The sequence below is a fragment of the Equus przewalskii genome, chromosome 14 (genome assembly GCF_037783145.1).
Source record: "Equus przewalskii isolate Varuska chromosome 14, EquPr2, whole genome shotgun sequence".
NCBI classification, from domain to species: domain Eukaryota; kingdom Metazoa; phylum Chordata; class Mammalia; order Perissodactyla; family Equidae; genus Equus; species Equus przewalskii.
The window spans coordinates 64,302,893-64,322,189 of record NC_091844.1 but is presented as its reverse complement, the minus strand read 5'-3'; the positions used below and the strand labels follow the sequence as shown (position 1 = coordinate 64,322,189).

At 35.3% G+C, this 19,297-nt stretch overlaps 1 protein-coding gene across 4 annotated transcripts in view; it reads right to left on the bottom strand.

Annotated features, from left to right (window-relative positions):
- Positions 1 to 19,297, bottom strand: part of MEMO1 (mediator of cell motility 1) — a 119,490-nt gene that overhangs the window by 22,076 nt on the left and 78,117 nt on the right. For all 4 annotated transcript variants that reach the window (XR_011526612.1, XR_011526611.1, XM_070574153.1 and 1 more), the window contains 2 exons: positions 16,910 to 17,022; positions 14,850 to 14,961 (listed from right to left, as the gene is read on the bottom strand). Coding sequence is in view for 2 of the 4 variants with exons in the window: in XM_070574153.1 (XP_070430254.1) it covers positions 14,850 to 14,961; positions 16,910 to 17,022 (225 nt within the window). In the remaining 2 variants the exon portion in view is untranslated. The remainder of the gene's footprint in view (positions 1 to 14,849; positions 14,962 to 16,909; positions 17,023 to 19,297) is intronic.

Below are 19,297 nucleotides of genomic sequence, written 5' to 3'. Positions count from 1 at the left end.
AATTATAAAACTGTCAGAAACAACCGTTTTGTGCTCTAGAAATCAAGCAAAGCCAAAAAACACAACGAGAAGAGTTTATTCACGAGAAATAGAACTTCTTGGGAAGAACAGTAGAACTATGGCATCTTACCAGGAGCTGTTTCCATCCCTCTCCCCTGCTCCACCAACATGATAGTTCCAGCAAGGTGAAGCTGGCTGTGAAAACCAGCAGCTTCACTGCTTAAGAGGCTTGACTTTGATTTGGAGCAAAGAGCAGAAAACCACACCCATCAAGAAACAGAAAAGCCTGCAGCTCTCATAGCCTGAGATTACTGTCCAAGGTAAGCTGCAAACCTGAGGACTTACCTCAGGGAGTAGTTAAGAGGGAGATCCTGGAGAGGAAAGAGCCATAGCGGGACTTGGTAAATCCACATATTCTGAAGAGAGGATTGATGACCTCCACACAGCCATGGCTGACTAGGAGATAGCACATATATGCAGGGGAGATCCATAAGGTCCCAAGCTCCCTGAAAATGCCAGCTGATTTGAAGGGTTAGAGCAAGGACACAGAGAAAGTGGAGACCTGAGAGAAACCAAGCTCTCACGCATCATTCGCTAACTGGAAATCTGTATGCATGCACAGAAAGACCAGAGAAGACCCAATAGAAAGTAAAGGAGGCAAACTTGAAAATGGCCTGATCTTTGAATGTGCTTCCCAAAACACACACCACCAGCAGAGAGGGAGAGCCTTACTGGCTCAAAGTGTTCAAGTGCAACCTCCAACTAATCATTACCTAAGCACTAAGCAATGCAGACACAAAGGCGAACTCCACAAAGCCAAGGTGAAAAATATAAACAAGAATTTCTTAAAAGCTAAGGAAATACATCAGTAGCCACACACAGTAGAGAGATTTTGCAGATAGAGTCCACGAAAGTTACTTTAAAAAAATGGATGAATCAATCAATCAACCACCACCATCACTACAAGAAAAAATTAATAAAGTCAGAATCAAGTTGCTATAATATACTACGGAAAAAGTCTAGTTTCAAGAAAAAATTATGAGCCAAAGAAACAGGAAACTGTGACTCAGTCTCAGAAAAAAAGAAAGTAGCCAGGAGAAGGTGTATTCAAGTAGGATCAGACAGTGAAGTAAGCAGACAAAGACTTCACAACAATTATAAATACGTTCAAAGAAATAAAGGAAACCATGCTTAAAGAAGTTAAACCACATGCGTGTGTGTGTGTGTATGATGACAATGAGTAAACAAATAGTAAATATCAACAAAGAAATGCAAAGTATTAAAAAGAACCAAATGGAAATTTTAGAGTTGAAAAGTATTAGTAACTAAAATGAAAAATTCACTAGATGGTCCCAAGAGCAGATTCGATATTACATAAAGAATCAGTGAAATTAAAGATAAAATAAATTATCCAATCTGAAGAACAGAGAAAACAAGATTGAAAAAATGAACAGAGCATTGTGTAGACAACATCAAACATACCAGGATGCATATAATGAGAGTCCCAGAGAAGCTACAGTAAAAATATTAGGAGAAATAATGGCTGAAAACTTTCCAAATTTCATGAGAAATATTAATCTACAGATCCAAGAAACTCAACAACCCAAAAGCAGGATAAGCATGAAGAGATTCTCACCTAGATACACCACAACGAAACTGATGAAAACCAAGGGCAAGGAGAAAATCTTGAAAGCAGCAAAAGAAAAACGACTTATTACTTACAGGATAGTCTTTTCTTTTCTGTTTTTTGGGGGTTGGTTGGTTTGTTTGTTTGTTTGGTTGGTTTTTGCTGAGGAAGATTCACCCTGAGCTAATATCCACGCCAATCTTCCTCTGTTTTTTAGTATGTGGGCTGCCAGCACTGCATGGCCACCAACAGAGCAGTGTAGGTCCACACCCGGGAACCGAACCCAGGCCACTGAAGTGGAGTGTGCTTAACTTAACCACTAGGGAAGTGGGGCCGGCCCAGGATAGTCTTTTTAACAAATGGTACTAGGATAATTGCATAGCCATATGAAAAAAAGTGAACTTAGACCTTTACCTCATACCACACACAAAAGATAATTCAAACTGGATCAGAGAATAACTGTAAGAGCTAAAATTGTAAGTAACACTTCTAGAACAGAGGTCAGCAAACATTTTTTCAAAGGGGCCATAAATTAATATAATAGGTTTTCTGGGCCATACAATCTCTATAGCAACTCCTCAGTTGTCACTGTAAAGAAAAAGTAGCCAAAGACAATATGTAAATAAGTGGGTGTGACTACACTCCAATAAAACATGTACAATAATGAGTTGTGGGCCTGATGTGCTCTGCAAGGTGTAGTTTGCTGACTCCTGTTCCAGAAGAGAAAATCTCTGTGACCCTAGAGTAGGCAAAGATTTCTTAAATATGATACCAAAAGTGAAATCCATGTAAGAAAAAAATTATAAACAAAAAAATTATAAAAATTTATCAAAAACATTTGCTCTTCAACAGACGTCGTTAAGAAAATGAAAAGACAAGTGATAATGGGAGAAAAACTTTGTGAATCATATATTTGAATAAAGAACTTGTATCCAGAATACATAAAATCTCTTACAACTCAGTAAAAAGACAAATTATCAAATTAAAAGAAAACCTGGGCAAAATACATGAATAGATATTTCACAAAAGAAGATACACAAACGACAAATAATGACATCATGAGTCACTGGAGAGATTCAAATTAATACCATAATGAGGTGACACTACACATTAGTTGCAATCAAAAACATTGACAATAATAGGTATTGGCCAGAGGGTGAAGAAACTGGAAGTCTCATTGCTCCTGAAATAGAAAATGGTGCCGTCACTTTGGAAAACAGTTTCGCAGTTTCTGAAAGAGTTAAAACATAGACTTATCATACGACCCAGCAATTCCATTCCTAAGTACCTATTCAAGAGAAATGAAAACATATGTTCACATAAAGACTTGACAAGACTTGTTTATAACATCATTCCTAATAGCCAAAAGTGGAAATGATCCAAATGTCCATTAACTAGTGAATGGATAAACAAAATGTGGTATATTCATATAATGGAATAACTATTTGGCAATAAAAAGGAATGAATTACTGATAGATGCTAGAACGTGGATGAACCTCAAAAACAGTATGCTAAGTGAACAAGGACAGAGTCAAAAGACTCCATTTTATAAGATTCCATTTATATGAAATTTCCAGAAAATGCAAATCTCTAGAGGAGAAGCAGACAAATGGTTTCCTGAGGTTGAGAATGGAAGAACTGTCCTAAAATGGACACAAGGTTTCTTTTCTGGGTGATGAAAATGTTCTAAAACCAGACTGTGAGAATGGTTGCACAACTCTATAAATTTACTAAAAATCATTGAGTCGTACTCTTACATGGATGAATTTTATAGGATATAAATCATACTTCAGTAAATATATCTTTGCCACTTGCAAGCTGTGCTGCCTGCAGCAGGTGACTTAAAACTATCCTAAGTCTCAATTTCGTCATCAGTAAAAATGGAGCTAGTAATACTTACAAGGCTCTTGTGAGCACTTTAGTAACACAGAATAAAGTTTTATTCCTTCTTTTTCTGCCCTATATCTTAAACCATGCTGCAGAAAATTAATATATCCAAATGTGTAACAGATTAAAATAAACTGAAATCCCAGAACGAACAGTGGAGCACTCTCTTTAAAAACAAACACTATCGGGGGCTAGCCTGGTCGCGTTGTGATTAAGTTCACATGCTCCACTTCGGTGGCCCAGGGTTCACAGGTTCAGATCCCAGACACAGACGTACACACCACTCATCAAGTCATGCTGTAGAGGTGTCCCACATACAAAACAGAAGACTGGCACAGACGTTAGCTCAGGGACAATCTTCCTCAAGCAAAAAGAGGAAGACTGGCAATAGATGTTAGCTCAGGATTAATCTTCCTCACCAAAACAAACAAACAATATTGGGGCCGGCCCCATGGCATAGTGGTTAAGTTCGGCATGCTCCACTTCAGCAGCCTAGGTTCACAGGTTCGGATCCCGGACACAGACCTATACCATTCGTCAGCCATGCTATGGCACTGACCCACACACAAAATAGAGGAAGACTGGCCCAGTGTTAGCACAGGGCTAATCTCCGTCAAGCAAAAACGGAGGAAGGTTGACAACAGATGTTAGCTCAGGGCAAATCGTCCTCAGCAAAAAAACAAAAACAAAAACAATGTCACTCTATCACCATTAAGATCATTGATCACCAATGATCTTAATGGTACAGAGCATGAAAGTTTAAATTCTAGTATAAAAATGTGAATTCTACAGTTAATGTAGTTCCATAGTTAATTCCACAGTAATAATACTGTATTGCATATTTGAAAGTTGCTAAGAGTAGATACTAAAAGTCTTCATCACAAGAAAAAAACTGTGAATTCTAATATAAATATTCTAAGTGATAAGAAAGTATTATTTAATTGACTGTTTTTACTTGATTAGTGGTACATAAACAATTGAAATCTTAAAACTGATGACATTTTAAACTAGATGAAATACTGTATACAAATAGTTACTTGCTTATTGTTCCTCTGGCATTAATTTGGATATTTCTCCCCTGAACAACACTGATGAATATGAGAATTTTCTCTTCTATAAAAATTCTTCCAATTTCCCAAAGATTTCAGAAGCAAACCAGAGCTTATCAAGGTGAGAATTAAACAAATCATAACTAAGCCAGTCACAAGGAAAATTATCCCTATCCCTACAATGCTGAGACTGTTGCCACAATAATAGCACTATATGATTTATTCTCCTCTCTTCTTTTAGACAGAAAATATTACAGGAGAAAAAAAGAGGACAAAACATATGTAGATAAATACAAAAAATCTTCACTCTGATAAAAAATAAAATACATTCCAATCTTCTCAAATGTCTTATGCTACCTCTTGTTCATCCCTCTCATGGTCACAGAAATTGAAATTGTTCCATTATGACCAAAAAAAGAATTTTTACCTATTATTCCAGAGAATCTCCATGTTCTGTAATTCCAAAAAATGCTCTCTTCCTGATGTAAAGGTAATACGGAAAGGCAATCAATGTTCATGTATAACAGTTAGTCTATACAAGAGTAGACCTTACTTTTCTCTGGCCATTTCTAATATCTTAAGACCTTTATTGAGGCCACGATCAGAAAGGAAAGTATAATCTTAAGATCTGGTACAAACCTAAGCTATACTAAGGGGTAGCATGGCATTTAAGCAAGTCAAAAATTCAGAAAGTTGGAATGACAATATGGCCGCCTAGAATTGGAAAAGAGGAATGGGAATTTTGCAGAAGAGTTAACATAGCAGGTCTGTTGCTGCAATCTTTAGAAGGGCCTGCTTGTAAAGACTGGCCCTTGGCTGACATCTGGGAACTTGGCTTTTACAATGTTCTTCACGTTGATTAAGGCTGTTTTACCCACTTGGGACACCGTACCAGCTTACCTAGATTGTTTAAAACAATGTTATTATGGCGAACACCTGCTCTCTTTCTGGGAGTCTGGAATACCAGTAGCTATAGCCACAGAGCAGAGGGTGTCTACACAACCAGACTCCAACAAAAATCCTGAATTTTGAATCTTAAAGCAGGCTTCCGTAACCAGAAATAGTGCATACGTGTCATACTGCTGGAGGAAGCACATTCTATTTAGCCCACCCCTATGGGAGGGAAAATGTTGGAAGCCTGCACCTGGATTCCTCTAGATTCAGCCTGACGTGTCTTTTTCCCTTGCTAGTCCTACTGTGTATATCATATCTTTTCTAATAAATCATAGTCATGAATACAACTATGAGTCCTTCTAGTGAGTCTTCAAATGTGAGGCTGGTTGTGGAGCCCTCGAAACAGGTGTTAAAGGCAAAATGACATAAAGGAAGGATAACTACAATTTTAGGGAGCCCTATAAGGAAGAATTTTTCTCATCTTTTCCTCTTGATCAAATTCACCCTCAGACTACAGGGACATAAATTCATACTTTATGCAGAATACTGTGACTCACTGTAAGAAAGAACAAACAAAAAAGATACAGAAAACACCAAGGAGAGCCAAAGAATTGGGGAAGGGGGAGGAGAGAGGGAAAAGAGAGAAGGTAAGCTAGCTGTCAATGACAACTAAAGTGAACATTTCAGTCATTATAAGTTTTATTGTTTCATCAGTTAAGTGAATCTAATAAGATTATCAAAATTAATTTCAAAGGTTATATCTTTCTAAATTTCCATTCGAGCAGGACTACTGATAAGAAATGTTTTACAAGGGTGGGCATATTTCAGGTACTTAAGAGCCTACTAAACTCTGTTTTGGAAACTCAACCATTTGAACCAAAACAATCCTATCATAAATTGTCCAAGTTTGCTGTCAGAATTATAGAGAAATACCAGTATTTTGTTAGAAACAAGCCAACATTTCCACGCCCTACGTTTTCTTAAACTTAGATCTATTTCTGACTTTACCAGCTCTGATAAGGGCATACTAACAAGGTGTTAAACTTTTGCATTCTCTTAAACTCTTGTTACTTCCCCTACATAGAAACATTGACAAGTTCTTTTGATTCTAACCTTTAAATGTTTCCCATAATTGACTCAGTCTACTACCCCATCCACCACAATCTTAGTTCAAAGCCCCCATGATTTCTTTACTATTTCTATCAATGTCTTCCAACTCTAATCCATCCTTCACAGTATATCACCACATCATCAAGGAGCAATATTCTTATAGTCAAGTTCTAATCACCTCCCTCATTTGGCTGAGGAACTTTTACTAGCTCTATACCAATCATGGAATAAAATACAAACATCTTTAAATGATATTCAATGCCCTCCATAATCTGGTCCCAGTCTACTGTTCCAACTTCCTAATCTTGCCCCTCTTACTCTATGTCTCTACAGGTTACCTATTCAAATGCCTCCAGTCCCAGGTTGATACCATATATGTGTGAAAAGTTAGATAAGGTATAATAGGAAGTGGTAGGAGAATATCAAACTAACAACATGCATATATATGAAAAAACTTTTCTAACTATGCTGATTAAACAAAAAACATCTACAGACAAGACCTCAAAAACTACTCAAACCTTTTCCAAGTCCCATAAGCTAAGTCAAATAGTTTTCTGTTCTTTAAATAAGCCCTGGGCCTTCCTACTCCTAAATATACTTTGTATTTCCAGTACTCATCCCCACAAAAACATTCTGCCCCATTCTGTGAAAATTACAGGCATCTTCAAAGCCCACTCAAATACCATCTCCAACATGAAGCCTTCTCTGTGCTCCCCTAACTCAGCTATTATCTTTTTGCTCCCACATCCCTTTTTTCTGTTCCCACAAACTATTCAATTGCACTTACTACATTTTTGAATTATATTAAATTTATTTATATACACCAAAATTTTTAAATTTTGAGGGTAAATATCATCTTAAAAACAATCAAATTTTGGGGGTGACCCCATGGCATAATGGTGAAGTTCAGCTCACTCCACTTCAGCAGCACGGGTTCATGGATTCAGATCCCAGGCACCGACATACACCACTCATTAGCCATGCTACGGCCGCAACCCGCATGTAAAGTAGAGGAAGACTGGCAAGAGATGTTAGCTCAGAGCTAATCTTTCCCAAGCATAAAAAAAAAAATCAAATTTTTACGTAAATTAACTAGTAAAACATAAAGGGGGGAAATTACCATTTGGGGGTCAAAATGAGTTTTCTTTACTAGCCCTACTTAATTATTCCCTATATATAAAAAACATTATTCTTAATTCGTGATTAAAAGAAACATCAGAAAAGGAGTCTCTCACATATTCCTGAAGAGGTGGTAAAGGCAAAGGAAAAGAGATCCTTTTTCCAATCCGAAATAGCAAGTTTTAAATAATATAATAAAATCAGAGCTATAAACTGGTAAAAAGTCCTTTAGAGAAAAGGAAAATGATACGGTTAAGAAACTCAGATCTGTAGAAGATCTGTTAGTTAGAAAAGGTTATAAGTTCGAGAAGGAATAAATGAAGGTAAAAATAACATCTTTAGTTTATTTCATTTTATTTTTCTTATTCGTAACTGATCTAACAGATAACCATTTGCTCAAAATCATAATAGCAATGATGTGTTTGGTAATTATAGCTTATGAAAGACAGTAGTGTTATAAAGGACAGGAAAGAGAAATTGGGAATATTCTGTTAAAAGGTACTAGCACTACCTGCGAAGCAGTATAGTGTTATTTGAAAGTATACTTGCAATAGTTGCAAACATACACTATAAACTTTAGGGCAATCCCTAAAAAAAGTTAAAAAAAAGAAGCATAATTGATATGCTAGGAGAGAGGAAAAAATGGAATCATATAAAACGCTCAGTTAAAACTAAAGAAGGAAGAACTATATGGGAAGATAAAAAAGAAATAAAAGGGCAATGAATAGAAAACAGTAACAAATATGGTAGATATTAATCCAACTATATCAATAATCCTTTAATAGGTGAATGCCTAAACTATGATACATCCATAAAGTGGAATATTATTCAACAATAAAGAGAAATAAGCTATCAAGCCATAAAAAGACATGGAAGAATCTTGAAAGAATATCACTAAGTTAAAGAAGCCAACCTGAAGGCTACATACTATACGATCCCAAGAACATAACATTCCAGAAACTATATGACTATGGAGACAGCAAAAGATGAGTGGTTACCACGGGATGGGGGAGGTGGAACAGGGGGAAGGGATGGATAGGTAGAGCACAGGGGATTTTTAGGGCAGAGAAACTACTCTGTATAGTACTATAATGGTTGACAATATGACATTAGGCATTTGGCAAAACATATAAACTATATAACACAAAGAGTGAACCCTAATTAAACTGTGAACTTTAGTTAATCATAATAATGTGTGAATATTGGTTCATCAATTATAACAAACGTACCACACTAATGCAAGATATTAAGAACAGGAAAAATTGTTTAGTTAATACTATTTAATACCATACAAGGGCATCTGATAGTAGTATCCTCACTCAGATAGGGAACTCAAAAATATAATCAATATGGATAAACATAAGAATCACAAGACTTAGGTTTAATTATCTGGGTAAACTATACAAAAATCAATATTTTTTTTATAACAGTCTAAGTACTCGAAGAGATTTCCAATCCTAACCACGACCAATTTGTAACATTGGCTGGAACCTAAAGCAGAAGATGAAACATTTAAATTACATTGTACTATGCTTTCCAGTTGTCCATGTTTCAAAACACTGGCAGTAACACAAAGTATTATACGGCTAAGATGATATTTTTACGGTGAACATAAATGTTTTACAGTGCCATATGTCTCAGTTAAACACTTTCAAAGTTACTAAAGCGTCCTATTTACTCTGCACATTTTTCTGAACAAAAAGCAGTGAAACTGTGGGAAAGGAACCATTCTATATATGATTCTGCATTTGTCAATACTTACAGAATTCTATGCCCTAAAGAGTACTTTTACTGTATGTAAACTACCCCAAAAGAAAATGAAAATTTTAAACTGAAAACAAAGAGTGAATGGGGATGATACAGAGAAAGCAGTAAAGGGGAGGAAAGGTAAACGGCATAGAGTAAAATGTACAGAAAAAGAAGAGTTGGAATCTAATGCTGTTGATTTTACGAGTCAACTCATTTTTTCAAGATAGATGATTTCTACATATCCTAACAACTCTCTCAAATGCAATTATATACAACAGTAAAAATTATGAATTTTAGTAGTAAATATATGGGAAAAAAGGATCAGAATAAAGTACATATGATCTCGTGTTTACATGTTTTAATCTACACAAATACATATATGTATAAATCATATATATACACAAGTATATATGCATACATATGTGTTATATGCATAATAATTTTTATTGTCAGTAAAGACTGACTGAGGGGAAGCAGGCGTTCACTGTCCATTTTGTAGTTCTTGATGCTGTTTACATTTTCTAATCATGTACATGTATTTTTTTAATGTCAATAGGGTGAACTGGGCAAAGGGATCATGGGTCATTTTATGTTTTTTCCTTTATCCTACTCATTTTTTTAAAAAAGCTCTAAAGAACATCATTTTTTTAAATCTGCTTAAAATAACACACAAAATTATAAATAATACCATAATTTTTTTAAAAAAACACCCAGATTATTTATAACAGCAAAAATGAGGGAAAAGTTTAAAAATTAAATGTTCAATTGATTAAAGTATTACATAGACATATACTAGAAAGGTCTATGTATACCCGATAAAAAGGAGTACAAAAATGACATGGAAATACATTCGTGATATGAAAAGCAATTAATAAAAAAGAACATTTGACCTCATTTTTGGAAAAAATATTTAATAAAAGTACTGAAAATGGGAAGATCATTATTAAGTCATTCGACAATTAATTATTGAAATCCTTTTGTGTACTAGGTACTGTGCTGCGTACAGAAGATACAGAGTAGACCAGCTGCTCTCTGGCAGGGAACAGATTAGGGAACTATCATCCAAAAAGGTACTTAACTGCAGTAGTACTATGGTAGGCTGTCTCCAAATACAATCACTAAAAGTTCCTCCCACCTCTGAATGCTCATTGCCACTCCTCCCATCAAAAGTAGAGTCTATTTCTCCCTCCCCTTGAACCTAGCTTTAGAACTTGCTTTGACAAGTAGATTGTGGCATAAGTGACACTGTGCCAGTTCCAAGCCTAGATATTAAGAGGCCTAAAGTTTCTACTTTTGCTTTCTTGCTGCCTTGAACTGCCATGTACTTCATGACAGCCCGAGGCTATCCTGCTGGAGGGGGACATGTGGAGAGAGAGGCTCTGAAGGCTGAGTGACAACAGGTGGAAACAGCACCAAGATGAGAACTAAGGTGCCTGAGTAGACAACCAACATCATAGCCCCAGATAGGAAGTGAGGGCATCTTGAAGCCTTCAGCCAAAGTCAACCATTACTGGCAGAAGATGAAATAGAGACGAGTTGTTGCCACTCACTCCTGACCAAATTTCTAGCTCACAGAATCATAAGCAAAAACACAGGCACTTTGACGTGATCTGTCATGCTGCAATAGATAACTGAGACAAAACATGGTACTTCGAAAGGGTATTATTGTAACTGAAACCTAAAACATACAATACTAACTTTTGGGACATACAGGCAAACAGAAACTGAAAGGGCAACAAGTAGACTGGAAACTGGAAGAGCAGTAAGGAAACTGCTATAGGAGGCTAGAAGAAGGGTGACCCACATTATATACTGGCAGACAATTAGCATAATTGTCACATGAAGTAACTTAAAAGATTAAAAATATACCTAGTGAACCTGTAGATCTAGCTAAGAAGATTTCCAGGCAAAATAGTCAAAGTGTCAATGGCTTCTTTATAACCAAGTCTGAAAAGGTACAAGAAGAAAAACGTGAGCTATAGAATTACAGGCAGAATTTAAGGGAAATACTTCTAACCAGGAGTTGCTTTATTAGAAAATAACTGTTTCTTATCACTAGCCTCTATAAATAGTAAAAGATTATCAAAGAAACAGCATGAGGACAAAGATCATATCCAGAGTGCTGCAAATAAAACATAGGCTCACAATCATCAAATTAAAAACACATCCATAAGACCCTTTCTTAAGACCTCAATAAGATTTAAGACAATGCTTGCATACTCTGTCAGGTAGGCAAAAGGGCTTCTAAGAAACTTACAGGACCCTAACTTGGGATCCAAAATAGAAAGAGTCTGTCTCAGAAAGAACTGTGGATGTGACTTTTGTTTAATAGAGTGCACTTATAATCTGATATACAGAAAACCTACAAGGTGTTTAATGGAGTTCTATCAGTTTGGACTAAAAAAACAAGACTGTTCTAAATGAAAAGAAGCCTTTTGGCTCTTAAAATAATTGCTACTCAGTTATAAATAACGTCTATTTCTTATGGAAAAGTAAAAATGACTCAGAGAGTAGAGCCAAGAGCCCAAAGGACCTCGCCAAGAGCTGATAAAAATAATTATGAAGCCACTACCAGAAGACACAACCACGCAATAATCAAGAACATTCTCTGTTCCCTGGTTGGATTTCAAAATTGCTTTTGACCAGAGACTGCTACATGCTTCCCATTCTTTCACTCTCCAATGGGAGTATCTATTGTGGTTAATCATCCTTGTCTCAAAATTGTATATTGAATGCATTGGGGCAGGGAGGATTGGTCTTCTTAGTTGTCTTCTTAGTTCACAGGTATCCAAATCAAGGGGAGCTGTATCCAATGAGCCTCATCCACATCCCAATCTAATGCAAATCATAAGATAATGGACTTTGATCATGAGGTCATAAATGGATGAGATTTCTGGGCATCTCCTATTAGGAGGAGTGAGTATGTACTGCATGTTGGAGAAACGTGAATTGTCCACCAAAGGAAGAATTGTGGTACTCCATCTGCAAAGATGGATGCCAACAACGCCTCCTGTTCCTGTACACATATGGTACTCCTCCCATCAAGGGGTAGAATCTATTTCTCCTTCCCTCAAATCTTGGCTGACATTCTATTCTGCTCTGAAAAACAGAATGCAGTGGAAATAATGTTATGCAGTTTCAGGCTTAGGCCTTAATAACAGGCCAAGAAACTTCTGTTCTTGTTCTCTTGCTACCCTGAATCACCATGTAAAGAAATCCAGGCTACCCTTCTAGATAGAGGCCAAGGAGATAGAAAAGCCCTGGCTGACAAACAAATAGGACACCTAGGGAACAAATGAAGTGCCTCAAGCAAAAGCCAGCACTAAGGCCATCTTGGATCTTCTAGCCCCATTCGAGCCACCTCAGTCAATATCTTCTGGACCAGAACGAGGTGTTCCTTGGCCAAACTCCTGACCCAAAAATTGTGAGCAATAAAATAGCTGTGACTTTAATCACGAAAGTTTGGGGCAATTTGTTACTCACTACTGGATAACTGATACAGTTCCTGAGTGCAGCAAAGGCTACAAAGGAAAAGTATTGGGTAGTTTCTAAGAGTCAGTATTAGAGATCCTAATGTAATCTGGGAGACAGGAAAGGTTTTCTTAAGAATTGATATTTAACACTACAAAAACACACTGCCTGATGACATTTTGGTCAAGATAGGCCACATTTACGATGTTGGTCCCATAAGATCAGTACCATACGGCCTAGGTACATAGCAGTCTATACCTTCAAAGTTTGTGTAAGTACACTCTATGATAGTCAAACAATGAAGCATTTCTCAGAACATACCCCCATTGTTACGCAACACATGACTGTACTTAATAGAGGAAGAATTATGAACAGGAATTTTGTTTGTTGGTTTTAAGTTTCTATTTTCCTAAATTTTCCACATTGCACATGTTCTACTTTTGAAATAACAAAATGTTATTTTGTTAAAACTTTCTTAAGGATATTGTTGGCAGCTTATTGCTTCTATTGTTTTAAAATTTATTAAGTCTAAAACATATTTTCTTATGAAAAATATGCAAACATTTCAGCAAATAATGAAAGTTTCTATTATCCTATGTAGTTGAAGAATGGAATGTTCTGATTACAGTAACATTCCAAGAAATAAACAGCAATATATTGGGGTTTAACATCTTCTGAAGAATTAGAATGTATTAAAACACATTATAAACAAATTATACTGCTTATAATTTAATATCACAGCAATTTTTGGAAACTTCTTCAGGTTTATGTAATTCCTCATAGTTATCATTGTGAACAGGTGTAGGTAAGACTGAGAGAAGTAAATAATACTTTGATAACAGAATTAAGAATGGAAATGATCCAAAAAGATTGGAATAATGGACTAAAACAAACAAGAAAAAATCAAACAGAAGTAATTAAGGAGATATATACATTTACGGTTAAAAGAAATCAACCACAAAATACAAAAGGAGAAAATAATCCAGCTTAACAGCATGAAAAAGCCTTGTGGCTTCAGCTGACCACAAGCACATTAACCAATAGTAAGCAAGTCACATCTGCATTAAAAATATTAATATAATCTTGGACTTCACTAACACATTTAATTAACAAATATTTACTGAGAACCTACCATGCACTGCATACTTTACTAAGAGGATACAGTGACAAGATCTAGAGATAGAATAATCTCACCATATTTAGAATTAGTCAAACTATATATGGAATAGTAAATCCATATAAAGGAAACGGTTGAAAAAATTAGAGAAATGTGACCTACAAAAGGAAGACTTTCTAATTTGAATACTGACCTAAAAGAAGAAAGAAAGCTCTTAAGACAATTATTTCATTTTACCAAAATAAATTAATGACTACTATTATGATGACTATTGTGCTAGACAATGGGGTATAAATGGAGAACAAAATAGATATTGTCCCTGTCCTCACTCTACTTATAGTCCAATGAGTCCCTATCACTGGAAGATATTTAGCAGGTATTAAATAATACTCTGTTAAGCATATTATAAAAAAGAGATTCACGTACTTTGTATAAGCCTAAAATAAATGACCTCCAATGTCACTTCCAAATCTAAAATTTTGTTATTACTTATATCACTATGTCATAAAAGAATGTGATTGTTATTCTGAGATAAAAAAATGTCTAATGAATAAAATAACAGGCAAACCAAGATATACAAACACACATGGGTTTTTTAAATATTTCCACCTAATAAAACAACCATGTCAATTCATATAGTCAGCTTTCATAGGCAAACTACTCAAAACCAACTTCAATCCACATTAGGAAACTCCAATCTCAAATTTTTATTTCATTTCAAATACCAAAAAATTTACCCTAATGATTATCTTACCCTAGTTAAAATAATTCCAAAGAAATTAATTTTCTATGACTTCTCTGGGATTTCGTACATTAATCAATATACCTTTCCATGGCTTTAGCTGTATAAGGCAAATGCATTTCAATACTGTGTTCATCTTCATCTGTCTGCAGAGACATGCGTTCAAACATTCCTGTCTTCCATAGTTCTCCGTAAACTAAAGAGATTTCAAAATACAGTAAAACAAACATATTAATGTATAGCCTCCTCCTGTGGGACTCCACCCAGTACCACAAAACTATATGCTTTGACAAGAGACAGAAGCACCACATAATATTTTCCTTCATTTTTATTTTAAAAAAAGAAAAACTAGCTTCACATACCAGACAAAACAATAATACATATAATGACTTACTCAGCAATTTCATGTGTTACACAGTTAAACAAAAAAATAGTAATTTAAATTTTTCATCACTTCCTTTCATTATATGTAAAATCAGCTGTGGGTCTAAGCTTTTCCTAGACTTTAATCAGCAAATGCTAACAAGAACAAGTTGATTAGAATACCTCTTGAAATATGGAAACACCACTGGTCTACTTACTCATGAGGCCAATAATACAGTTTTTGAGTTTTGTTTTGTTTTTTAATAAAATGGATGGGATTATTATTTCATACCTCAGATTCCTGCCATACTAAGAACAGAAAATTCCCACTAAGAAACCTGTTTTCCTCAAAATTAACAATTAAGCTTGTGGGCTAAACCAGAACATAAATTCACCACAATACCATGTCGTAAATTATCTTAAAATGATCTAGTAATTCAGACCCATCTGATGAATTATACTTAAAACTAGATATTGCATAGCAAGAAAATGATGAAATTTAATACATAAAAAAAGATGATAGAAGAATATTTTTGTTTTATCATAGAACACAACCAACATCTTTATACCTACATCCTTAAATGGGTTTACCAATATCAAAGAAAGAAACAAATGGTGTTACGACTTTTTTCCTACAACATTACACCTGATTAAAAATCCACTATTCCTTCACTGGTAGGCTATCAAAAACCAAAATTTTCTGAATGCCCCAAAAAGGCTTTAAAAAACAAAGTGTCCCAAAATCCATTCTAGAGAATAAGGCTAGTAACACTCCAGCTTCATTAATAAGATATATTCTTACAACAAATTGCTAACACTCTATGATACTTAAAACCTCAAATTATGAAAATTTAGGCCTAAAAAGTAAAGAAAAAGAGTTGGCCATTTCCTTTGCAAATGTCTTCTGTCATTCTAAGGAAGAATTTGTTGCAAAACTTCTTGAAAAAATAAGCACGCAACACACTTAAAATATAATTTAATCAACTGGAAGGATACACACCAAGGTAACAAAGGTGGTTACTTTGGAGAGTATAAATTGAGTTCAGATGAGAAGGAAATTCTGAGTCAATTGTGGATAATGAGTACACAAGTATTTGTTACACTATTCTCTGTACTGTTCCATATTTTTGAAATTATGTTCTCCCCACTCCTCCAAAAATACAATTATAAAGTCAAAAGGTTTTACTTTACACATATAATGTAAAAAATGAGACACAACTAAATAAAAAATATGATTTCTGGAATCCTATGGAAAAGTAAATCAAAATAATAGACAAAGATAAAATACACAAAAGATTTATTTAGCACCCTTCTTTCAGAGTTTCACAACTACAGTCTCATTTTTTCCCATAAAAATCATTTGAGAGGAAATAAAGGCATTATCACCATTATCTATTTACAGTGAGGAAAGTGATACACGGAAATAAAGGCATTATCACCATTATCTATTTACAGTGAGGAAAGTGATACACACAGTGGGAGACTAACATGCATGCCCATGCACTGGTACTTCCCTGAATATAAATGTAACCACTACAGTCTGGACACTACTGGATCTGAAAGATTTTTGTGGCTGGCAGAGAAATCATAGTTGTCTTTTAGGTAAATGGAAGATTTTCTTTCTTTGTTTATATTTTTTGCAGATTAGTTACAACAAATTTTATTTTTTAATTGAAATATTACTTATAATATTGATATTTTTAATTTTTAACTAACTTATAATTCCTCTTAAAAAAAAAACCTTTAGCCATTTAAAAGCTGCAAGATCTCTATATACTTACTCTTTTGGTCAATACGAAGGTCATAGAGAGGTGTCCTATATATATCCACACTGGAAAGTGCACATCGAGAGAGGGGCACATGATGAGAAGGCCCAAGGATGAAAATTCTCCGGCTAGGAGGTATACAACAAAAAACACAGAACAATTGTACTTCTATACAAACCTTATTAAATACAAGGGAAAAAATAAGTAACTTAGACAAATTACATGTAGTACAGTTTTCCTTCCTGACTAATTTCATTACCTACTGTTATATGCTAAATTGTGTTTCCCCTAAAATTCATATGTTGAAGTCCTACCCCTAGTACCTCAGAATGTAACCTTATTTGGCGACAACGTCTTTGAAGAGGTGATTAACTTAAAATGAGGCCTGAATCCAATATGACTGGTATCCTTATACGAAGAGGAAGAGACATCAGAGGTGCACATGCACTGAAATGGTACTATCTGAAGAGGCATCAAGAGGACAGCCATCTGCAAGCCAAGGAGAGAGGCCACAGGAGAAACCAACCCTGCCAGCACCTTGATCTTGGACTTCTAGCCTTCAGAACTATGACAAAATTAATTTCTACAGTTTCAGCCACCGAGTTTGTGATATTTTCTTACAGTAGCACTAGCAAACTAATATACCTACTAATTATTTGCTCCTCAGTTAATTAAGTTCAATTCCTTATCTTTGTCTTTTTGTTGGAAGGCCTTTAAAAGAATCATATTCAACACCTGGAAATACCAGTTACTGATTATCTACAGTAAACCAACCTGCTATGCTTAAAATCATCTCTGTATTCACAATGGCTGGGATACAGAAGATTTTCAACAGCTATATTAATTAAATTTTAATCATTTCAACTATTAAATAAAATCTCAAAATTCTAACAAATTCTAAACTCACCTTCTAAGATCTACTAGAACTTTAATAAAAATACATAATAGTACAAATTCTAAAATCCATACAAAATATTACAAAAAAGCATTTTGATAAAGCTATTTCCACATTTCTTCCACAGCAGAGAAAAAAGGCATCTTGTTGAAAAGAATTCCATGTAATAAGCTTTCTCTGTAGCCATTCAAGTAGAAGTCATTCTCAAAAATAAAGAAACTTGAATATGTGTTATTTGCACTGCAGGCCAAAGAAAAGAACTGGGCTAAACTGTAGCTTGAATCTTCACAATCTCTTTATCTTGACATCAAGAGTAAAATTGACTTCCTCTCATTTCATCTCAAACATCCCTACAATCTAAATTCCAAAACTATCCATTTTCTCTGTTCTCCCAGATTCATATAAACGAAACATTTCCCACCGCGCACGCACGTGCACACATACACACACACACACGCACACAAACTTACAGATCCAAAAAACCAAAACTATGAGAAAGAAGGGAATATATGATAGGCAACGTCCCTAGAAAATTAAGTACTACTCATTGCTCAATTAATGGACAAAGACTGAGACATAGCTAGTTCTTTCATATCAAAAACTTGCAGGCCAAGGAATGTGTGATTTAGCAACATTTATTTCGATAAAATCCTATTACAGCTAAGAAAATCAACCTATTGTCTGCTATATGTTACTTGTTATAAGGGGGGTGGAGGGGTAAGAAAGATGTGGATAAGGAAAAAGCCATTCTCAGCTCAGAGTCCACAAACCTCCCCAAGTTATCACACATAGCAAACATATAAACATTTATCCACACACCATTTCTAGTCAGAAACATAATCTCTTTTCTTCCTCCTCCCTCTTCACTGCTAATGCTCACTTCTTGTCATCACCTCTGTGATCAGTTCAATAAACATTTCAGGAAAAAAAGATCAAATCTATAGATTCCTAAATGAACAAAAGAAATACCACTATGTTCTCCTATATTAACAGCACAAAAACATCACCACAATTTTTTAAAGTCTAATGTGGGACATACATAATAATAACTCAGTGTTTAGATGACTGGCCTGAAGACAGGCATTATATGAACCAAGAATCAAGTACAAAAAAGAGACATTTTTATGATTGAGGAATACATTTTTATGAAAAGAGAGACAGAATATTTAAAGTGACAACACTCCCAGGAGATCCAGGATATATAATTAAAATATGAAATGACTTTTAAAATATCAATCTAGGAGGGCTGGCCCCATGGCCGAGCGGTTAAGTTCGCGCGCTCCGCTGCAGGCAGCCCAGGGTTTCGTTGGTTCGAATCCTGGGCACGGGCATGGCACTGCTCATCAAACCACGCTGAGGCAGCGTCCCACATGCCACAACTAGAAGGACCCACAACGAAGAATATACAACTATGTAGCAGGGGGCTTTGGGGAGAAAAAGGAAAAAATAAAATCTTTAAAAAATATATATATATCAATCTAGGGGCCGGCCTGGTGGCATAATAGTTA